This window comes from Staurois parvus, unplaced genomic scaffold, assembly GCF_062004578.1.
Source record: "Staurois parvus isolate SC_StPar_1 unplaced genomic scaffold, SC_StPar_1.0 ptg001284l, whole genome shotgun sequence".
NCBI classification, from domain to species: domain Eukaryota; kingdom Metazoa; phylum Chordata; class Amphibia; order Anura; family Ranidae; genus Staurois; species Staurois parvus.
This window is the reverse complement of record NW_028319080.1, coordinates 646469-671360: the sequence shown is the minus strand read 5'-3', so window position 1 is coordinate 671360 and position 24892 is coordinate 646469. Positions and strand designations below refer to the sequence as shown.

The window sequence follows — 24892 nt, the reverse complement described above, 5'->3', positions numbered from 1 at the left end:
AGATTGCGTATCTGGTGAATGCGCAATCCTTACATTTTTATCACCTGGCTGTTCCATTCATTGGACATTTGAGGATCATCCTGGATCTTAAGAGCACCCCTTCTTTGGACTCTTTTTATTATTTTACACCTTTTTGTCACTTTATAGCCACCACCTAGTGGCTTTACTTTATTTGCACACAGTCACTATTTATCATTTGTATTTTTATTTTTAGTGTCTGTTATTTTGTATAGCGCTGCACCTCCCCCCCTTATTTTGAATATGTCCCTAGTATGTGTATGTATGAATGTGAGTTAGGGACCTTACATTGTACACCCCTTGAGGGTTAGGGACTGATGTGAATGTACAATATATATGTAACGTGTTATAGAAGTACCTGTAATAAATACAATCACGGGTCACAAATCTCCTGCCAATAGAAATTTTATTGCATGCTAACAATAAGCACAAACAAAACGTTAATAACGGTTTATCAAATGCTGGAAATGAATGAGGAGATATGGAAATGGAATCATTCCTGGGAGCGGCCATAGTGATCCTATGAAGTCTTGGATCCAAATGCAGCTTCCCCATCGCACACGTGGCTGTATAGAGGGTTTGGGTGTTGTAGTGACCACGGGCTGGGACCCGCAGACAATCCAGCAAGACAAGTGTCACCAGCACACCAAGCAACCCTCAAGGGTCCCAAGCTTCATTTACTGCTCACATACTATCAACAGCAGGAACTGCAGCAACTGTTGATGGTATGTGACCACGAAATAAAGCTTCGTATGAATACTACAGGGGGGCTTCTCCCTGTACTTCTGTCACGGTGGGGGGGGGAGTAGCGGGCAGTGGCGGTGGCAGCTGCAGGATCCGGAACATGTTACATGCTCCACCCAAAAAAGGGTGTAACATGTAACATGTTCCCAAAGGTGAACTTATCCTTTTAAAAAGAAAAAAGGGAGGGAAGGAGTTAAAAATGTAAAAACGCTTCAAAAACACACCAGAACATGTCAAAAGCACACATGAAGAAATGCATCCGGAACACATCTGGGCCACGTTTCTATAGTGTGCACCGGCCCGGGCTAGTTCCCATTAGATGCAGTTCAGTATATATTCATATAGTCCTATATCAGACGTTTTGTTACTCTCAGTAGAAGTTTTTTGGGCTAGTTCACACCAGATTCAGTCCACTGTGTTTTTTTTCTGCATCAAAAATGCATGCACAGTGTTTTCCATGTATTCCAATGGCCGTAGTTCAGACCAGTGCAGTCAGTTCCAGCCTCAGAAAAAAAAGTAGAACGTGCTGCATTTTTTCTGCACAGAACCATACTGGAACATAGCAAACTGCACCGGAATGGAGTGTAGTGTGCAGGGGCGGACTGACAACTCATGGGGCCCCCAGGCAATAGGGGATCATGGGGCCCCTGTGTCCTTGCCCAAACTCAAAAAAGCCTATGAAAAAGGTACCAGGGGCATCTCAGGGGGCCCCCTACTGACCCCGGGCCCTCGGGCAGTGCCCAAGTTTCCAAATGGTCAGTCCGCACCTGGTAGTGTGAACTGTAACCAAAACCGTGTCCGGAATGCATCCAGAGTGCGTTTTTGTGGTGTGAACTGGTCCCAAGTCCCCGGTCACACCGGTGCGACTTGCCATGAGCTTTGATAGGTTCAAATCACATGACAAGTCGCACCCTATTGCCCACAATGGAAGCGGTCATACCGATGCGATTAAGATTCCGCCGCAGTCGCATTGATTTCAAATGTACGTCATGCAGTACTTTGTGCAAGTTCAGGTGCGATTTGCATAGACAACCAACTTTGAAATCATGCGAATTCCAGCGAAGTTGCACAATTTCAAAGTCGGACTCGATGTGACTGAAGACTAACTAAACCTGACGCACACAGAATCTGGTGCAGCTCTGCAGAGTAACCAATCAGCTTCCAGCTTTTATTGTCAACGCTTAAGTGAACGAGCTGAAGCTAGAAGCTGATTGGTTACTATGCAGAGCTGATTCTGTGTGCGTCAGTTTACAAAGTAGTCAGCTGTCACCAGCCCCATTCACACTGGACCTTGTTATTGGCTACACTTACGGGTGTTTGGCGTTTTTCTTCCCGAGTCTAAACCCCCCTCCCTGTACACATAGGCGTTTAGAAGAGTTTAGAGGCAGAAAAAAAAAAACCCACAGCCAATCCAGGAGCAGCAGAGTTTTGTCAGAAAAAAAATGCTTGACGCACCTAAACGCCTATAAACACATTTAGACGCACCTAAGCTCCAGCCATGTTTAGCACTCAAGCGTTAATTCATTTCAGTTGGCAGAATAAATTATTATTGGTGCCAATTAAATGAATGGTTAAGCACTTGACGAATCTAAATGAGTTTACAAGCGTCATGCGATTTTTTTTTCGTCAAAACGCTGCTTCCAGGAGGAAAGGTCTCTAGGACAGACATGTGCATGAGGCCCAAGGGAGAGCTGTGCCTGTGTATTCTGCAGGACGAGTCTGGGCAATGCAGAGGCTGTAGAGTCTCCCGCCCAGGGGTGGACTGACAACTCATGGGGCCCCCGGGCAATAGGGGATCATGGGGCCCCTGTGTCCTTGCCCAAACTCATAAAAGCCTATGAAAAAAGGTACCAGGGGCATCTCATGGGGCCCCCTACTGACCCCGGGCCCTCGGGCAGTGCCTGAGTTTCCAAATGGTCAGTCCGCCCCTGCTCCCACCCCAAACGTTTACCCCCCCCCCCCAAACACACACTTTTCCCGCAGCATGGCTCCAAAGGTGGGTGTCTCTTCTGCTGTGTAAGACATGACATTATGATTGTTTAGGTGTTTTTTTTGTATTTTTTTAGAGCTGTCAGACACTAAGTGAAACATAAGCCCCCTTCAGATGGGGCGGATCCGTCAGCGTGGTCTGTCTGCTCGGCGGTGGATCTCTCTGCTGATCCCCTTGTTGAGCAGGCAGATGACAGGTCCGCTGCTGCAGACACTGGACACAGACACCTGCCCGCTGTCTTCTATGGGGCGGTCGGGTGGAAACGGACAACCTGTCCGTTTCCATCCAACTTCCATCCCATCCGATCCGCTGGACGAATGGGGAATGGATCCCCATTTGTCTGTTTTTGCCGTACAGGATCGGATCGGACTATTGTCCGCTGATTCTAGCCAATCCATAGAAGTCTATGGATGGACCGATCAGGTCCAACTGAAAAACAGACAGGCGGTCCCCATCGGTCCGCCCGTATGAAAGAGGCCGTATGTATTCACTGTAAGTGCTCTTGCACACAGATGCCTAAAAATAATATGTTTTTAGGCATTCAGGCATTTTTTTTTACCAATCTAAATGTAGCCCATTGTTTTTAATGGGCCTGTACACACAGACAAGTAAACGTACACTGTTTATAGATCAGTAAAAAAAAAAAAAAAAATGTCCTGATGGTATTTTACATAAGTATGTGCGAATATGCACATACGCATGTATGACAGCTCGAAAAAAGCTAGAAGAATTTTTACGTGTGTATATGCGAAAATATGCGAATGCATTCACTATACAGCCCATCCTCGCGCTCTTCTTGAAGGAATCTGATGTTCATAAGAATGTATGCTAAGTAAGTATGCAAAGAAATGAAGTTTTGGTATTAGGGGCGCAAACAGCTGCATTCTGCATCACTTGGGCCGAATATTTATCAGAAAGTGAAGGATGGGTAGACACGTTCCCAGGTCAGGAGGAGAACCTCTCCAAGGTCACAGGACATTTGATGAGGACTTCCATGTTATTGGCTCTTCTCATTGAGGTATTTATACAGCAAGTCGCTGACATCGTATTGGCCAATCTTCACCCAGCCGTCTTCCTTCATGTGGTACACTGCCGAGAAGAAGAAAGAAGTTCACATGTTGGTCATACAATTTGGGTTCTTTGTCTGGACGTCTTTGAGGTGGAACACCATCACTGGTAGCTCCATCTAACACTTGGAGGAGGATATTTTGTACATAAAGCCTTACTCAGAGAATTTCTATAGTAAATATTTATTTAGTTTTGGATAGAGTAGGGGGGAGCTAACACTTCTTTTGTATTGGTCTGTGACCTCATTGGGCAGATTTTACCTCTATTACTGTCTATGAGATACATGGAAGAAATGGGAGGTGTTGTCACCAGGACAAAAAGGCACAGACAGCAATAGAAGACATCAAGAAGTTCCAACCCTTCCTCTCCAATAGTGTTGGGCTTGATGTTCGAGTCGAACATACGTTTGTTCAGTGAACACACGAACGGTAAGGGCGTTCGGCAGGCTGTTCGCCCGCCGTGCCCCGCAATGCACTGTGCTCTGACAGTGCATTGTGATTGGCCAAAGCAATGCACCTGACCACAGGCCACACCAATGCAAATGACCACAGGCCACAGCAATGCACCTGACCACAGGCCACAGCAATGCAACTGACCACAGGCCACAGCAATGCACCTGACCACAGGCCACAGCAATGCACCTGAACACAGGCCACAGCAGTGCACCTGACCACAGGCCACAGCAGTGCACCTGATCACAGGCCACAGCAATGCACCTGACCACAGGCCACAGCAGTGCACCTGATCACAGGCCACAGCAATGCACCTGACCACAGCAATGCACCTGATCACAGGCCACAGCAATGCACCTGATCACAGGCCACAGCAATGCACCTGATCACAGGCCACAGCAATGCACCTGATCACAGACCATAGCAATGCACCTGACCACAGCAATGCACCTGATCACAGGCTACAGCAACGCTTCTGATCACAGGCCACAGCAATGCAACTGACCACAGGCCACAGCAATGCGCCTGATCACAGGCCACAGCAATGCACCTGACCACAGGCCAGGTGCAATGCTTTGGCCAATAACAGCACATGATGATGTCACAAGGGGCGGGGTCATGTGGTTGACATCATGGGTAGCCCCACCCCCTAGATATTTAAGGATTGTCAGGCCAGTACAACTGTCAGACAGCAGGAGCCAGTGTCAAGAGCAGAGCCTTTTTTTCATAGACTTTCGAATTTGAAATTGTGCGAATTGTGATTGACGTTGGATCTACTTCGGGGAACTTTTTATTAGCATTGATCACTGTATTGGTGTCACTGGGGATGTCAGTGACACCAAGTCAGTTCTCCCCAGTGTCAGAATGTCCACATTAGTCCCGCTATAAGTCACTGATCACCGCCATTACTAGTATAAGGGAAAAAAAATCCCAATATCTATATCGCCATTTGTAGACACTAGAAGTTTCACGTAAACCAATTAATTTACATGTATTGGGATTTTTTTTTAGCAAAGACATTTCAGCCTAAATTTATGATGAAATTTTATTTATTATTTTTTTTTTTACTGGATATGTTTAATAGCAAAATGTCACAAATTCACAAATATTGTTTTTTTCTCAAAATTGTCGGTATTTTTTATTTTTTTTAATAGTGCAAAAATAAAAACTACACAAGCGATCAAATACCACTAAAAGAAAGCTCTATTTGTCCGGAAAAAAGGATTTAAAGTTAATTTGGGTGCAGCGCTGCATGACTGCGCAGTTGTCAGTTAAAATAACGCAGCGCCGTAAAGCAAAAAATGGCCTGCTCAGGAAGGGGGAAAAATCCTCTGCAGGACAAGTTGATAAAATGCAGCATGGATTCCTGTGTGGGGAAGTGCACAAACCTGGAATGCAATTATTTTTTACATTTTTTAAAAGGTGCCAATAATTTTGTCCAGTCCATTTTTTGGGTTGTGTGGAATGTGTCAGATTTGGCTTTTTGTGTCTCCACTTTTTTGTGTCATACCAATACAAACAAAAGAAATAAACATGAGCGAAGGGGTGTATTATCAGACAGAAATGCAGGGGTGCCAATACTTTTGCTCATGACTGTGTTACATTTTTGGTTTTGATTTTAGATACACTTTGACAAACATGTCTTCATGGCTTGCTTGTCCTCTGTGCACTCCATAAAGGACTCAGCAATTCCCGATGTTGCAGCAAGCAAGTCTCTCCCAGTTCTGGTTATCTTGTATCTGGATGAAGAAGGCTGATCATGTCTAAGTCTAGGTTCACACCTATGCAGGTTGAGTTTGAGGTGTTTCTGCATTGCGTTTTGCGTTTTTGCACTGGCGTTTTTGCCATGTTTTTTATGTGTTTTGCAAGGGTTTTTTTTTTTTTTCTTGTTGCTTGGCAGATTTAAAACACAAAACGCATCAAAAACGCGACAATAACGCAATACATGCTTTTCTGCAGCATTCCCATTGAAGTCTATAGCACCAAAAATGCAATGTTTTGCGTTCAAAAAAGTCCCTGACCCTTTTCAAAAAACGTATCGGGTGAAAACGCACAGGTGTGAACATGTCCCATAGGAAATCATATTAAATTATTATTATACAGGATTTATATAGCGCCAATAGTTTGCGCAGCACTTTACAATATAAGGGAGGCAGTACAATTACAATACATTTCAGTACAGAAGGAATAGGAGGGCCCGACTCGTGGAGCTTACAATCTAAAGGAAGGGGAAATGGACTGTACTGCAAAATGCTGCAGAAAATGCCTAGGTGTGAACTTGGGGCAACACAACTTTTTTGGATCAGTTACTCACAGTTGACTACTCCTCCAGAAGCCCCGTCACGATGCGTGGCGTAGCCAATTGCTCTGCAGGCAAGGTCATAAGCCTCTTCATTGGTCAGATCATAACGGTATCCGCTGTCCATCACACCGTAGGCATGCGAGGCTCCTGATCCCACAGAGAACCTATCGCCAGATAACCGCAAGCCATTTTCATCCACATAGAACAGTCCAGGACCCTGCAATTGGTGGACAGTGTGTACCTTATTACACATCCTTATCTCAGGAACCATAAATCATATTCATGTGACAACAAACTCCAACAAGCTCTTCATAGATAGTTCAACTTAAAGTGGTTGTAAACCTCAGACATGACATATTAACAAAGAATATCCCTCTATAGTGTGCATTTGTCTCAATCCAGAGCACTAAGTGTCATTTCTGTCTGCTTCTTCGTTCCGCTGCTATCAGCACGAGTCACTTCTGACAAGTTTTCCTGACACCAAGAGAAAAATGGTGACAGGGAAAGGCACAGCCTGTGATTGACAGCTTCAGTGCTGTTCTTACCTGCTGTGTGAAGGGGGGGTATGTCCCTTCCCTCCAATCAGCTCTCAGAGCTCTCCTCACTGAGTGTAACTTCAGATCCCCACCCCCTGCTCTTCCAAGCTGAGAGATCCTGTGTAACTCTAGGTTCACATCTATACAGGTTGCGTTTGTGCATTTCTGCATTGCATTGTGCTTTTGTCGTATTTTTTTATGCATTTTGCTGTTTTTTCCTAATTTTTTTTTTATTATTCTTGTTGCTAGGCAGATAAATGCAAAACAAATAAAAAAAGTATCAAAAACGTTGCAAAAACACACAAAAAATGCAGCTAAAACACAATACTTTCTTTTCTGCAGCATTCCCATTGAAGTCCATAGAATCAAAAACAGAACGTTTTGCATTCAAAAAAGTCCCTGACCCTTTCCAAAAAACGCACCGGGTGAAAATGCAGAGATGTGAACCTGTCCCATAGGAAATCATATTAAATGGACAGTACTGCGTTTCTGCAAAACGCCGCAGAAAACGCTTAGGTGTGAGTCTAGGGTAAATTCTGCACCCTGAACAGATGTAGGGGACTGACAGCTATAGATAAACAGGTACAACTTATGTAGGAGGATTTGTTTCATCTCTGTGTATCACCTGAGACCACTCACTTCCCTGGATATATTTAAGGGGTTTACAACCACTTTAATCATTTAACTTCCAGATATGTTCTTGCAATTTTTTTGTATACATGATTAAAAAAATCAACTGAAAATTACGTAAACCCCCCAAACATGAAACATTTTTTGCTAAAAAACACCCTGGAGAATAAAATGGGGGTAGTTACAATTTTTTATGTCACACATAATTTTATGAAGGTTAAAATGTCAGCAAAAATGCACTAAAGTTAATTTTAGAGCAAACAAACGCAATAAATGAACCAATTTTTCTGTAAAATATAAAAGATGAGGTTGTGCCGAGTAAACAGAGAACCAACATTTCAGACCTTACAACTGCACGCGTCCGTGTGATTGGGAAATTGCAAATTGACGTTTCCTTATTAATGTTGGCCTCACAAATGTTTAAGAATGCCTCCAAGCCTTGGTTAAGGGGCCATATGAGGACAAAGTCTGACTACCTTAAATCAGGGGTCTCCAAACTTTCTAAACAAAGGGCCGGTCTACTGTCCTTCAGACTTTAGGAGGTCCAGAGGGCCCCAGTGGGAATAGGAAATGTCCCAGTGTCAGTAGGAGTAAAAAAAGTTACATAGTTCTTGTAGTCAGGTATCAGTAGGAGAACTAGTGCCCCATCATTGGTACTAGTGGGAGGAATAGTGCCCCATCATTGGTATTAGTAGGAGGAATAGTGTCCCATCATTGGTATCAGTTGGAGAAATAGTGCCCCATCATTGGTATCAGTGGGAGGAATAGTGCCCCATCATTGGTATTAGTGGGAGGAATAGTGTCCCATCATTGGTATTAGTAGGAGGAATAGTGTCCCATCATTGGTATTAGTGGGAGGAATAGTGTCCCATCATTGGTGTCAGTGGGAGGAATAGTGTCCCATCATTGGTATTAGTGGGAGGAATAGTGTCCCATCATTGGTGTCAGTGGGAGGAATAGTGCCCCATCATTGGTATTAGTAGGAGGAATAGTGCCCCATCATTGGTATTAGTAGGAGGAATAGTGTCCCATCATTGGTATTAGTAGGAGAAATAGTGCCCCATCATTGGTGTCAGTGGGAGGAATAGTGCCCCATCATTGGTATTAGTAGGAGGAATAGTGCCCCATCATTGGTATTAGTGGGAGGAATAGTGCCCCATCATTGGTATTAGTAGGAGGAATAGTGTCCCATCATTGGTATCAGTTGGAGGAATAGTGCCCCATCATTGGTATCAGTGGGAGGAATAGTGCCCCATCATTGGTATTAGTGGGAGGAATAGTGTCCCATCATTGGTATTAGTAGGAGGAATAGTGTCCCATCATTGGTATTAGTGGGAGGAATAGTGTCCCATCATTGGTGTCAGTGGGAGGAATAGTGCCCCATCATTGGTATTAGTAGGAGGAATAGTGTCCCATCATTGGTATTAGTAGGAGGAATAGTGCCCCATCATTGGTATTAGTAGGAGAAATAGTGCCCCATCATTGGTATCAGTAGGAGGAATAGTGTCCCATCATTGGTATTAGTAGAAGGAATAGTGCCCCATCATTGGTATTAGTGGGAGGAATAGTGCCCCATCATTGGTATTAGTAGGAGAAATAGTGCCCCATCATTGGTATCAGTAGGAGGAATAGTGTCCCATCATTGGTATTAGTAGAAGGAATAGTGTCCCATCATTGGTATTAGTAGGAGGAATAGTGCCCCATCATTGGTATTAGTAGGAGGAATAGTGCCCCATCATTGGTGTCAGTGGGAGGAATAGTGCCCCATCATTGGTGTTAGTGGGAGGAATAGTGCCCCATCATTGGTATCAGTAGGAGGAATAGTGCCCCATCATTGGTGTCAGTGGGAGGAATAGTGTCCCATTATTGGTATTAGTAGGAGGAATAGTGCCCCATCATTGGTATTAGTAGAAGGAATAGTGCCCCATCATTGGTATTAGTGGGAGGAATAGTGTCCCATCATTGGTATTAGTAGGAGGAATAGTGCCCCATCATTGGTATCAGTGGGAGGAATAGTGCCCCATCATTGGTATTAGTGGGAGGAATAGTGTCCCATCATTGGTATTAGTAGGAGGAATAGTGCCCCATCATTGGTATCAGTGGGAGGAATAGTGCCCCATCATTGGTATCAGTGGGAGGAATAGTGCCCCATCATTGGTATCAGTAGGAGGAATAGTGCCCCATCATTGGTATCAGTAGGAGGAATAGTGCCCCATCATTGGTATTAGTAGAAGGAATAGTGCCCCATCATTGGTATTAGTGGGAGGAATAGTGTCCCATCATTGGTATTAGTAGGAGGAATAGTGTCCCATCATTGGTATCAGTGGGAGGAATAGTGTCCCATCATTGGTATCAGTGGGAGGAATAGTGTCCCATCATTGGTATTAGTAGGAGGAATAGTGCCCCATCATTGGTATTAGTAGGAGGAATAGTGCCCCATCATTGGTATTAGTAGGAGGAATAGTGCCCCATCATTGGTATCAGTAGGAGGAATAGTGCCCCATCATTGGTATCAGTGGGAGGAATAGTGTCCCATCATTGAAAAAGTCCTACCAACGTCAGAAAAAATTGTCGGGGGAAGGGGGATGGGTTACCTTCTTGTCCCAGCCACAGATCATGCTGCCCATACTCAGGCCTGACCCTCGGTGCTGCAGCAACATGTTACACAGGAGTTTGGAGGCAGCAGAGACTGATATCCTTAGGTTGTTTCGTAACTGGTATAACCTGAAACACAGACAGATATCAGGAAAATGGGCAACAATCTATGAAATTAAACTACACAGGTGTCTGCATTTTCATAATTCTTTCATGTGCTCCCATTGAAGTCTTGGGGGCCAAAAACGCACCAAAAGAAGTGCCTGCATATTGTCCCAAGTTGCAGTGCAGCACAACACACAAGGGGTGAAATGTTTTCGGTCTGTTACAAATGTCTTCAGTATAAACATGTATTCTTTGCAGCCACATCTTAAGGCTCTGTTCACATCTACATGCAGTTTGCTTTTTGTCCATTTTGCAGTGCTTTTCGCAGTTTGTTTTGCATTTTTCTACACGCGTTTTACCACATTTTGCGTTCTGTTCAGCTCTTTTTTTTTTTTTTTTTAAAGTGGAATTTGTTTTTGCTAGGCAGAAAAATAATGCAAAACGTGGCAAAAACGCACTACCATGCATTTCAGCAGATTTTCCATTGAACTCTATTGTAGCAAATATGCTGATTTTTGCTTTTAAAAAAGACTCTGACCCTTTCCAAAAATGCAGCAGCTCAGAAAAGCATAGATGTGAACATGTAGGGCAGCACAGTGTCTAAATGGTTAGTGTTTCTGCCTGGCAGTACTAGGGTCGCTGGTTCAAATCCCAACCATGGCACCACCTGCCTGGAGTTGGCATGTTCTGCCTGTGTGGGTTTTCTCCAGGTACTCTGGTCACACTCCAAGGCAGGGGCGAACTGACAAATCATGGGGCCCCTGGGCAATAGGGGATCATGGGGCCCCTGTGTCCTTGCTCAAACTCAAAAAAAGCCTATGAAAAAGGTACCAGGGGCATCTCATGGGGCCCCCTACTAACCCCAGGCCCTCGGGCAGTGCCCGAGTATCCAAATGGTCAGTCCGCCCCTGCTCCAAAGACATGCTGGGAGGTTAATTGGATCCTGTCCAAACTGGCCCTAGTATGTGTATGTATGAATGTGAGTTAGGGACTATAGATTGTACGCTCCTTGAGGGTTAGGGACTGATGTGAATGTACAATATATATATGTAAAGCGCTGCGTAAATTGATGGCACTACAGAAGTACCTGTTTTAAATAATAATAAATAAATGTTCCATAGGAAACCATGTTAAATGGACTGTAGTGAATTTCCGCAAAAAGCACTAAAAAACGCATTGGTGTGAACGGAGCCTAAAATAATCCAAAAATGGATTGAAAGGTAGTGTACTGAAAGTGGTTGTAAATTTTAAAGGCTTTCTTTGCATACTCACCTGAGCCCAATCTCAATCCTGCACTGTGCGCAAGAGCAGCAGAGCTTCTGTCTCTCTCCCTTCTCATTGGCTCCCACTGATGTCAATCAAAGCCAGATACAAGAGAGCAGGGGGCGGGGTTGAGTCCTAATGATGTAGACAGCCGGACTCGGGAGCGAGCACGCAGGTGGGCCCCCCATAGGAAGCCTTTAACCTATGGGGTATCACTGAGAAGGGGAGCAGCCAGGAGCACCAGGAGGGGACCCAAGAAGAGGTGGATCGGGGCTGCTCTGTGCAAAACCATTACACAGAGCAGGTAAGTATACATATACACTGCGCTCCCTTGGGCACCAAGTTCTCCTGGAAGCTAAAAAATGTGTAAATGCGGTACTGCGTATAGCCTCGTCCACGCGCATTTAGAGCTTGGACATTTATCCATTTCATTGGCCAGAATACTTGCCACTGAAATGAATAAATGCCCAAGCGCTGAATGCAGCAGTGTTCATGAGGCCTAAACCTGATTTTTATTTTTGTTGTATTTCTTTAATCATTATTTAAAGTCACTTTAAAGCAGTATTAATCCCAAAAGCAAACAGTTCTTATATTGCAGCTTACCAATTCTTAGATGTGATGGCTGCATTATTTTTTTTTGGTGGAGGTGGATTTTCTTCTATTTTCATCTGCTAATCCACCCAGCAAGTCTGTTGTTTTTCAAAAGCACAAGCTCTACAGTAGAATGTATCAGTTTACGTGGATCAGACGAACCAGATCAGATTTTATTTATCCATGCAAAATCTTTATCCCAAAGAAAAAAAAACAGTTTGCTGTAGCTGTTAGCTGGAGCTTGGCTTCAATTTGTTAGTGTATCTAAACCTGCTAGTACATCTAACACACAACTCCTCCCCAGACGAACAATGCTTGCTGTCTGCTATGACCCCTGGGCTCCTTCCTGCAGAGTTGTGTCTCACTAATATAGGAAGCATGGGTATAGGCAGATCACCAGGTGAAAACAGAAAAAGCCAAAGCCGCATCTAATGATTGGTAAGCTACAATATATTACATTTTTAGTACTGCATTGCATAGTTACTGGGCCAGCTTGGCACGATTCAAGTATGCATATCTCATACCTGATGAGCCACAGGGGAAGCTGGAAATCACTGTAGCAATCGACATCTGTAATATTCCTGGTCCTGCGTTAGTGGCTTCTGGTCTACACACATCCCACAGGGGGGGGGGGGTCACTCGCTTGGCACCGCCATCATTCATAGAGTGCCTTGTATTTTTTTTTCAATTAATACAAGGCATTCTCTGATTGGACGAGGTGGAAAGGAGGAGCAGTGACATCATGATCTTTACCTCATCCAATCAGGGAATGCCTTGTATGTGTTAAACGCTTGCCTACAGGGGCATTTTTTTTAATTTTTGCACACATTGTAAATCTGCATTTTTTGCTAGAAAGTTACTTAGAACCCCCAAATATGATCTATCTTCTAAAAGCAGAGGCTCTGGAGAATAAAATGGGGGCTGTTGCAATTTTTTATGTCATATGATATTTGCACAGCCATTTGTCAGGAAAAAAAAACACTTAAAAATATAGATTTAAATGAATTTTAGTGCACACAACCCCAATATAATACCCGTTATATTGATAGAATAGAAAAGATGATGTTGTGTCACTTCTAAGAAATGGCAACAAAGTACAGTACCTAAAATTGTCCATAAGTGACACTTTAAAAGCTTTTGTAGGTGATCAGTTTAGAGTTCATTGGGAATTATGACCCTAAAATGATTGCTCTCACTTCAACGTTGGCAGAAAAGTGCAATTACCACTTACATATGTGTGCTGGACCTACGTGCGTTTTTGCATTTTTGTGCATGCATGGAAGGATGGGGGATTTTACATTTTTTACATTATTTTTATTTATTTTATTTAATGTTTTACACTTTTTTTTCCATTTAATTTTTTTTTCTATTACAAGGGGGCTAACATGAACGCTTATGATAGCTTTGGGCACATGACTGGTACTCTTCATGGAGATATCAGGGGTCTATTAGACCCCTGGGGGTTTATTTACTAAAGCTGGAGAGTCCAAAATCAGACTCCCTTCTGCATAGAAACCAATCAGCTTCCAGGTTTCATTGCCAAAGCTTCATTGAACAAGCTGAGGTTAGAAGCTGATTGGTTTCTATGCAGAAGGGAGTCTGATTTTGGACTCTCCAGCTTTAGTAAATAAACCCCCTGGTGTCTCCCCTGTCCTCCCAAGCAACTAACCAAGAAGAGATTGTACCAGCCAGGAAATGATGGTTTTGAAATGGGAATTGACTAAATCCTCATCACTTCCAGAATCATTCATCCCAGAGAAGATAAAGTTATGGATGTTCCTCCATCTCCTCTATGGGAAGCCCGGGAACCACCGAGGGCAGCAGCAAGAGGGGGAGGGTACCCTTGGTGCGCTGTAAAAGTGGTCACTTTCACATGACCACCGGCTGAAAAAAATCGGTACCAAGATCCTGGTATTAACCACTTCCCATCAGGATATTTATATTATGTATATTGGATGCAAAGTGGGGAAAAAAGGTGTTCTATAAATGGCAGCTGAGCCAAGTGACTGACCCCCAGTGAAGGAAGGAACCCACACAACACAGGACCTTGCCGCTATCACTGTAATAACACTGACTACCAACAGCAGCCCAACTGTTATAAAATAACAGTAGCATACTAATTGCAATAATTTATATTAAACACAATTAAAATGTTACACCTTTTTATCTCTTTATAATCTTGTATCCCTGCATGTCATGACTTGTGGCTGAAAATGCCTTAAAATATCTTTCTTCCTTTTAATATTCATCTTCCCACACTCACTCTCATGTGCTCTGTGCTGGTATGGTTGAGTATCAGCCACACTCCTCAATGTAAGTGTACTCACACAAAAAAAATGAATGGGTGTGTCCGATCAGGTCTGTTACTGAGAGCTGATTACGTAGTGCACTATGTCTAGGTGGATATCACTTACCTGCACTCTTTTGCAAGACATCTTTGCCAGTACTGGCAGTCTGCTGCACAGCCAGCCATGGTGCCAAGCAAGTAAGGGTTAATCTCAACCACTTTATTAACCTTCAGAGTGGCTATAAAATACAAAGAGCAGACATATTACCATGGGACAGAAAAGCAACAACATTATGGTGATAAAATATACGGTAATAGAGGTTAATATACAGTATTATATGGGCAGGGGTGTCCCTTGGGTTAGTGTCACCCAGTGTGGTAACACTTGGTGTAACCCCTCCAACGATCCCCGCAGGATGGATCAGATCAGCGGATTGAGCATAATGCTCCCCAATCCGCAGATCTGATCCATCCTGCGGGGATCGTCGGTTTGCAACCTATACGGGGTTAACTGATCTCTTCACGAGCACAATGAAAAGGTAAGTTTTAAAGCAAGCCGACGATCCCCGCAAGATGGATCAGATCTGCAGATTGTGGGATTGTCGGCTATGCTTTACAACTTACCTTTTCATGGAGCTGGTCCGGTGTCACCCGATGCGGCGCGCACGCCCTGCACCTGCCTAGGGATGCCAATGTATATGGGAACTTGGGAGTAATATTAACTTTTAATCCTCACTGTTCAGATAAGAAGGTCTGAATTACTAATAATAAAATACATCAATATTCAGAGGAGGTTTCATTCAAGTCCCCAAGCATGGATGGAACGATCGGATCCAGAAATTTTGTAAATGTAAATTATGTTAATATTTCTTGTGTTCTAACCCAATATGAAAAAACATCACCCCTTTCTATGGAAAAAATAGCTTTTATGGTGTCCCATGCCGCTGTCACCTGTCACCAATGAGCAGATCGAAACTAAGGAAAAAAATCAACTTCCATGCTGAATAGGGGAGACATGAGCTTCTTAGTTACTGTCAGGAAGGGGGAGCAGGGGAGGCTGAACTACTGTGTGAGTAGGGGTATTGAGTCTTGGTTGGAAAATGGACAGAGAAAACTGAGCTGTTCAGTCACTGCCGGGGGGAGGGAGCTAAGCTGCTGAGTCATTGCTGGGGGGAAATGGAGGGTGCTGAGCTGCTGAGTCACTGCTGGAGGGGAATGGAGGGAGCTGAGCTGCTGAGTCACTGCTGCAGGGGAATGGAGAGAGCTGAGCTGCTGAGTCACTGCTGGGGGGAAATGGAGGGAGCTGAGCTGCTGAGTCACTGCTGGGGGGAATTGGAGAGAGCTGAGCTGCTGAGTCACTGCTGCAGGGGAATGGAGAGAGCTCAGCTGCTGAGTCATTGCTGGGGGGAAATGGAGGGAGCTGAGCTGCTGAGTCATTGCTGGGGGGAAATGGAGGGAGTTGAGCTGCTGAATCATTGATGGGGGGGATATGGAGGGAGCTGAGCTGCTGAGTCATTTCTGGGGGGGGGGGTGGAGGGAGCTGAGCTGCTGAGTCATTGCTGGGGGGGGGGATGGAGGGAGCTGAGCTGCTGAGTGATTGCTGGCGGGGGGGGGGGGGGATGGAGGGAGCTGAGCTGCTGAGTAATTGCTGGGGGGGGAATGGAGGGAGCTGATCTGCTGAGTCATAGCTGGTGAGGAGGAAAGGGAGCTGAGCAGCTGAGCCACTGCTGGAGGGGAATGGAGGGGGGCACAGGGGGAGCTGAGCTGCTGAATAACTGCTTGCAGTGGGGGAACAGGTTAAGCTAAGGCTGGCCATAAACAGCTCAAATCTCGGCTGGTTCCGTAGGAACCTGCTGAACTGGCTGAGATTTGAACCACGTATAGGCAGGCTGCATATACCAAGGTAATCAACTTGGGTATGACCAGACTTTCATATTTTACACTAGCAGCCGCCTCCTGGGAGAATACAATGGCTTGGCGGAAGGGATTCCCCTGTCAACACTGTGGTTATAGGAAAGAAATTCGCTCCATGCATGACCAGCCTAAGTCCTAGCAGGAAGGGGGCAGAGAAAATCGAGCTGGTCATTCGCTGCTGGGAGGGGGAGCAGGAGGTGCTGAGCTTCAAATCATTGCAGAAAGGTGGAAGCTGAACTGCTGAGTCAATATTAAGAGGCGTAAGCAGGATGGGGGGGGGGGAGTAAGCTACTAAGGGAACAACTTTAATGACTTCAGCAGTCCCCTATATTAAACCATAACCCAAGCTTCCATCAGCTTCTATATTAATACAAGTCACTTTCATAGATTTCTCCTGGTAGAGTGTAAGCTCTTTAGCCATCATTCACTGATATTTAGCCCTATCACACAGTATGTTTCAACAGGAGTTCCACTATTGTGCTTCAATGAAACAGAATCACATACCAATATAATTTCCAGCTGATGCTCTTGAATCTACCGCCACTATCACCCCGTGCTGAAACTTGAAAGACAGAGTTGTGGTCCCGTGCCAGGGCTCAATCTTCACACCGTTGTCTCCGGCCTCCATACGTCGGAGAAATTGTGCTGTCTGTGTAGAAACAATACAGTGCATATCATGTATTAGAAGAAGCAGATATTCCGTATCAGTCAACTGTTATTGCTTCTCAGGAAATATTGCAGCTGCAGGAAACCTGGAAAGTCCACCTCACTTTGCCATTCAATGCATAGGCAAGGGCTGCGGCTACCAGATAGGGAGAGGAAGGACCTGTGATATCATCAGACTAGCAAGGATACCAGCCTCCAATCCCAGAGGAAGCCTAATATGAAGAAACGCGTCAGTAGGAGCAAGCGTGTGACATCATCACGTACAGGCACCTTGGATGGTCCCATGGTTGTGCTTTTGATCTGGTGCACTACTTGCTTTATTCCTTTTAAATTGCTTTCCTGTTGTGGAGATACCACTGCTGTATCTAACAGATGGGGTCACAGAGCAGAGTTATCCAGAGGTCTGATGGTGAGAGTGTCGGCCATCCATAGGGAGATAAAGCATATGTGATCTCTGTAATTCAAGATCTCAGGATCATTCCTGTATACTAAAAGGCCCTATTGTTTGGGAAGCACATTATGCACTTCAGCACTTTTATATTTTTGAGCACTTTGATGGCACAATTTCATTATGAACTATATACACTGCTCAAAAAAATGAAAGGAACACTTTTTAATCAGAGTATAGCATCTAATCAATGAAACTCCTGGGATATTGATCTGGTCAGTTGAGTAGCAGAGGGGGTTAATTAGTTTCAGCTGCTTTGGTATTAATGAAATTAACAGGTGCACTAGATGGGCAACAAAGAAACAACCCCAAAAACAAGAATGGTTTTACAAGTGGAGGCCATTAACATTTTTTTCCCTACTCATCTTTTCTGTTTTTCACTAGTTTTGCATTTGGCTAGAGTCAGTGTCACTACTGGTAGCATGAGGCCATACCTGGACCCTACAGAGGTTGCACAGGCAGCCCAACTCCTCCAGGAGATCACATCAATACCTGCCATAGCCAGAAGGTTTGCTGTGTCTCCCACGTCAGTCTCAAGAGCATGGAGGAGATTCCAGGAGACAGGCAGTTACTCTAGGAGAGCTGGACAGGGCCGTAGAAGGTCCTTAACCCATCAGCAGGACCGGTATCTGCTCCTTTGTGCAAGGAAGAACAGGATGAGCCCAGCCAGAGCCCTACAAAATGACCTCCAGCAGGTCACTGGTGTGAATATAGATGTAAACACAGCGCCAATAAATTATATATAAAGCTGCAAACCTAACCAAAGAAAAGGTAAGTGACCAAAAATATATAAAGGAATGCGCTAAATACCAAATCACATGAAAATGCAAATAAATACAAAAAATAAAAAATATATCTATAAATGTCCGTAATTCATATATAAGTCCAAACACCAATATAAGTGATTGAAAAAACACCGTGTAGCAAAATCCACCACCAAATGAAATGGGTAAACTCACCAGAGCTAATTGATGATCAAATTATAAATCAGCAAAAATAGCGATTGCTCTGGGAACGATGATCTGTGGAGTATCCAGGAGCAATAGACTGCAATCAGCCAAATCAGCACACATGGAACAGCCTTAACTGCAAGTGGTCATCATGCCTTCATAACTTTGGAAATGCTCGGGGAATCAAAGAAGAGTATCATGGTGCAGTATATTAAAACAAAGATAACTTTTTATTGTAGCCTTAAACATGCACTCACAAAAAAGGTGTCCAACCGACATCAGCAATATCAGCAATATCAGTCTCAAAAAGCTAAAGCAGGGACGAGCCTCGCTCACCGCGATCACAGTGAGCGAGGCTCGTCCCTGCTTAGCTTTTTGAGACTGATATTGCTGATGTCGGTTGGACACCTTTTTTGTGAGTGCATGTTTAAGGCTACAATAAAAAGTTATCTTTGTTTTAATATACTGCACCATGACAAATGTCTGGAGGAGCCGTGGAGAATGTTATGCTGCCAGTAACATAGTTCAGCATGACCGTTTTAGTGGTGGGTCAGTGATGGTCTGGGGAGGCATACCCATGGAGGGACGCACAGACCTCTACAGGTTAGACAATGGCACCCTGACTGCCATTAGGTATGGGGATGAAATCCTTGGACCCATTGTCAGACCCTACACTGGTGCAGTGGGTCCTGGGTTCCTCCTGGTGCAGTGGGTCCTGGGTTCCTCCTGGTGCAGTGGGTCCTGGGTTCCTCCTGGTGCACGACAATGCTCGGCCTCATGTGGCGAGAGTATGCAGGCAGTTCCTGGATGATGAAGGAATGGAAACCAATGAATAGCCCCCGCGCTCTCCTGACCTAAATCCAATAGAACACCTCTGGGATGTCATGTTTCGGTCCATCCACCGCCGCCAGGTTGCACCTCAGACTGTCCAGGAGCTCAGTGATGCCCTGGTCCAGATCTGGGAGGAAATATCCCAGGACAACATCCGTCGTCTCATTGGGACCCTCCCCCGGTGTTGTCAGGCATGTATACAAGCACGTGGGGGCCATACAAACTACTGAGGACCATTCCGAGTTGCTGCAACGAAATTTCAGCAAAATGGACTCGCCTGCTGAATCATTCTTTCCCTTTGATTTTCGGGGTGTCTTTAAATTCAGTCCTCTGTAGGTCGATCAATTTCATTTCCATCAAACGATGGGGCATCCTTACATTCCTAACACATTACCCCGTCCATATCAGTATAGAGATCCAGCAGGAGATTTTTCCCCATTGAGATCTGATGGGTTTTCAAAGTGTTCCTTTCATTTTTTTGAGCAGTGTTTCTGGCTGTATGTTGGGCCAGATTTAGACCTTGGGGGGTTCGGAGCACTTCAGGTTTGGGGGCCCCACACACACAGAGTTGGTTTACATTCTCAATCACAGTCACACATTTTTAAAATGCATGATACAACCCAATTCTGAGTTCATACATTCATGTGTGGTTTGCTGGAGCTGCCAAGATTCATTTTTAAAAATGATAGGATATATCAGTCCAGAGTAAAAACATTTCCAGATGATGGCTGGCAAAATATTAATTCCCAAGATACACCTAATAAAAGAGCCATTTGTATTATTATATATTTTATATTTTTTATTATAATTTTTTTGTATTTTATTTTTTTATACATTTTATATTATTTTTTACTTTTTTTTATATTGTTTTTATTTTTTTTTTTGTATAGAGGGGGGCCCTTCTGTCAGGCATTTGTCTCTGAATACATAGAGCCTCAAACATATGTTCCATTAAGAATAATGCCCACCTGGAGCATATTTCAGCCTATCATAGATTTTTACTGGCTGCTGGCAATGGGGCTGGATGCTGCACCTGTGCCTCCCGGGCACTTAAAACCGCCGGGGTTTGACACACAGGGGCTTGACACACAATGCATTTTTTTTCCTTTTGGGATAAAGATTTTACATAAATGAATAAAAACTGATCATTGTAAGCACCCCTGTCAGTGGCAAATGGTTTGTCTCAACCCTCTAAGGGCTCTTGGACATAGGAGACTGGGGGAGTGGTTAAAAACAGGTGTCTGAGCTGCAGATTTACCGCCCCCCAGCCGTTCACCCAAATGTTACTATTGCAGACAAATAGGGCTATACAAATACCATGGCCACGGTGCTTTGCTTTGACTTAGGCTTCAGAGTTTGACAGGAGGTACCACTTATCAAACCCGCCCCTTGAGACCAATGGGGCCGTACCGCAACTGCAAACCAAATACTTGTCTTGCAGTTGCAATGCAGTGCCTCAATGTAACATTCAGTAGTTAAAAAAACACAACAGGTTTCAGGAAAAGACAGTAGTGCCCCCTGAACAGGGACGGCCTGACCATTTGAGCACTCGAGCACTGCCCGAGGGCCCGAGTTCAGTAGGGGGCCCCATGAAATGCCCCTAGTACCTTTTTATAGGCTTTTTTGAGTGTGGGCAAGGACACAGGGGCCCCATGATCCCCTATTGCCCGGGGGCCCCATGAGTTGTCAGTCCACCCCTGCCCCTGAACACCTGTCAGCCGCTGACATACTGACCTCTGGAAAGCAATCCAGTGCAGATTGCTTTTTAGAGGGCTGTAAGTTTACTTAAGGAATGAACCTTAAGGGCTTGTTCACATGTGCCACAGGTACTGCCGCTCCTCTGAAAAGCGATCCACATCTGGATCGCTTTTCGGAGGTGTTTGACAGGCAGTGAGGAGATATTGTTTCACCTCCTCACTACCTGCATTAACCCATTGGACCTTGTATTAGCGCACCACAACCACAGCATTGCACGTGGATGAGGGTCGCTTGCAGAGCGATAGGGGGTAAATTCTCTGCCATGACCGCAAAGCAAAGCATGTGTACACCCATTGTTGCTGCCTCTGCAGCTAAAAGGGGTAGCGGCTGGGGGGTGGTAAAAGTGCAGCCTCATGCGAATGAGCCTAACTGACATTTTTGTTGGATAGCTTGATCTGGTATAGGAAATTGAAAATGAAGAGGCTAAGGCAAAGTTCACACCTAAGCAGCTCTGTGAGTTGATTTTGCATGTGCACGGCAGCCCATTTATTTATTTGGTTGATTTATTTCAGGTACTTATATAGTGCTGTCAATTTACACAGCGTTTTACATAAATATTGTACATTCACATCAGTCCCTAACCCTCAAGGGGCATACAATCGAAGTCCATTCCATTTCAAAGGGCTGCTGTGCCTGCGTATCATATAGGAAACAGGTTCCTGCACCTTTTCTAAACTGCAGCTAGAGGGAAATCGCATGATCCATTGGGACCATGCGATTACCATCACACAGAAACGCTCTGCACTTTCAGATGTGTGTGTGGGGGGGGGGGGGGGCGTCATTAAGAATAAATGGCAGCTTTGAGCATATGCAAAGGTTTGGTTGGGGGTGTAGGAACAGGTGTGATTTACATGCTGTCCCGCACCTGCAACCACCCACACAAGTGTGAACCATCCATACTGGACAGATCACCAGGTAAAAAAAAACTAAAAATGAAAACTAATGTAGCCATCACATCTAAACGTTAGTAAGCTACAATATATTACATCTTTGTTTTGGGGGTTTAATATCAATTAAATGTATTTAAATCCCATTTTGCTATTTATTTGTCATTCAGTACCCCAAAGTTATCATTTCGATATGTTAAAAAAAAACAAACAAAAAACATATTTTTCAAAATATATTATTAAAAATAAAACATTTCATACCTGAAATCCGGGAGGAACCGACATCTCAGTGTTGTACAGACTGAGGGGAAGGGTAGGAGTAATTTTACCGCCGCTGATGGGCATCTTCCAGTCCTGGGATTGTGGGGGTCCACATAAACTTAGAAGCGCCATCTTGGAGTCGCTGATTTAGTTGTATTTTCCCTGTGAATAAAATTGTTACTTTTTTAAATGTATAAACGTGTATCGGCCTGAAGGTGAATGTGAAATCTACTAGTTCTGTGCTGGCCTAGTGTTCACTTCCTCTACTAACACTGTGATCTCTCTCTCTCTTGTTCTCTCTCCCTCTCTCTCTTTTTTTCTCCCTCTCTTGCTCTCTCTATCACACACACTCTCTCTCTCCCTCTTTTTTTTTACTTTACCTTCACTCTTCTTTTTTATATTTAGTATATTTTTCTGCGTTCAGTCCTCCACCGTCGTCTTCACTCATACAGAAACTGAAAGTAGCAATGTTCATCTATCCACCCCTCCCCTCCCCTAGTCTGCTGCTGCCAGTTGCAGTAATGTGAGAATAGAAAAGAATAAGAAGCAGATACATTTACCCAGCAGTCACGTCTGCACAATTCACCTTGTTTGTCGGGTCATCAGTGGGGCGAGAAATTAGAACTGATATACGGTATATTTATTTATTTATTTATCGAGTTTATATAGCGCCAAAGGGTTTGCTCAGCGCTGTACAATAGGGGGGGACAATACATGAAACAGAACAGTAACATCAAACAGTACACAAGGGGTTAGAGGGCCCTACTCTTTCGAGCTTACAATCTAGGAGGGAGGGGGTAGAGGCACAGGAGGAAGCGGCTGTGGGGGATGGAGTGGTAGGAGGAGGGAAGGGCAGCGGCTGTTAGGTGAGGGTGGGGTAGGCTTCCCTGAAGAGGTGGGTTTTCAGGGAGCGCCTGAAGGTGAGGAGGGACGGTGACAGTCTGATGGATTGGGGTAGTGAGTTCCAGAGGATGGGGGAGGACCTGGAGAAGTCTTGCAGTCGTGCGTGGGAGGAGGAGACCAGGGAGCAAGATAGAAGAAGGTCCTGTGAAGAGCGAAGGGTACGGGTAGGGTGGTACCTGGGGATCAGATCGGTGAGGTAGTTAGGGGCAGTGTTGTGAATGGCCTTATAGGTCAGGGTGAGCAATTTGAATTTAATGCGTTGGGCAATGGGGAGCCAGTGGAGGGAGAGGCAGAGGGGGGTGGCAGAGGTGGAGCGGCTGGTGAGGTGGATGAGTCTGGCCGCTGAGTTCAGGATGGTCTGAAGCGGGGAGAGCCTGCACTGGGGTAAGCCGGTGAGGAGGGAGTTGCAGTAGTCCAGGCGTGAGATAATCAGGGAGTGTACTAGTAGTTTAGTGGTGTCTGGGGTAAGGAAGGAACGTATCCTGGCGATGTTCCGGAGGTGGAGCCTGCATGTGTTTGTGAGAGATTTGATATGAGGTTGAAAGGAAAGGTTTGAGTCCAGAATGACGCCAAGGACCTTGGCTTGCTGGGCGGGATTGATGGTGGTGTTGTTGGTAGTGATGGAAAGGATGGGGGGGGGGCGCGGGCTGGGGGGAAGATGAGAAGCTCGGTTTTGGAGAGGTTGAGTTTGAGGAAATTGAGCGACATCCAGTCAGAGATGTCGTTTAGGAGGTGAGTGATGCGGGCGGAGAATGTGGGGGTAAGGTCAGGGGTGGATAGGTAGATTTGAGTATCATCAGCATAGAGGTGGTAATTGAAGCCGTGGGAGTGTATGAGTTTGCCAAGGGAGGAGGTGTAGATGGAGAAGAGAAGGGGTCCAAGGACAGAGCCCTGGGGGACCCCAACAGAGAGGGGGAGAGAAGGGGAGGTGGCACCATTGTAGGTGACACTGAAGGAGCGTTGGGATAGATAGGACGAGAACCAGGAGAGAGCGGTGTCTCTGATGCCAAGGGAGAGTAGTTTATTAAGGAGGAGGGGGTGGTCGACTGTGTCAAAGGCCGCAGAGAGGTCTAGGAGGAGGAGGACAGAGTAGTCGCCTTTGGCTTTGGTGGTTAGTAGATCGTTGGTGATTTTGAGGAGGGCAGTTTCGGTGGAGTGTAGGGGACGGAAGCCGGACTGTAGTGGGTCAAGGAGGTTGTTGTCATCTAGGTGGGCGCTTAGGCGATCGAAGACCAAGCGCTCAAGGAGCTTGGAAGTGAGTGGCAGCAGGGAAATTGGTCTGAGGTTGTTGAGGTCAGTGGGGTCCAGAGAGGGCTTTTTGAGTATGGGGGTGATGTGCGCATGTTTTAGGGGGGAGGGGAATACGCCAGTAGAGAGGGAGAGATTAAAGATGTGGGTAAGGGAGCGGATGAGGGAAGAGGGGGGTGACCGGAGGAGTTGAGAGGGGATAGGGTCCAGGGGGCAGGTAGTGAGACGGGCTTCTGAGAAGACTCTGCTGACTTCCTCAGTGGTAGTAGGGCTGAAGGAGTGCAGTGATGGGGGGGTTACGGTAGGCAGGGCCTTGGGTGTGGTGGGGGGCAGTGCCGTTGCGAGGTCAGAGGAGGGGAGAGATGAGGGGGTGATAGAAGGGGGGAGGCTAGATGGGGAGGTAGATTGCAAGTTGACTATGTCCTTGCGGATAGCGTCAATCTTG

The 24892-nt window shown here is 45.2% G+C and overlaps 1 protein-coding gene across 1 annotated transcript; it reads right to left on the bottom strand.

Moving 5' to 3' along the window:
- Positions 1 to 405: 405 nt before the first annotated feature.
- Positions 406 to 22809, bottom strand: PSMB8 (proteasome 20S subunit beta 8). Its single transcript, XM_089660850.1, has 7 exons — positions 22677 to 22809; positions 22297 to 22458; positions 17000 to 17144; positions 14709 to 14820; positions 10335 to 10464; positions 6587 to 6791; positions 406 to 3841 (listed from the first exon to the last, which is right to left on the bottom strand). Exons 2-7 carry the CDS (start codon positions 22426 to 22428, stop codon positions 3750 to 3752), a joined length of 816 nt encoding a protein of 271 aa, XP_089516976.1. The 5' UTR covers positions 22429 to 22458; positions 22677 to 22809; the 3' UTR covers positions 406 to 3749.
- Positions 22810 to 24892: the final 2083 nt, after the last annotated feature.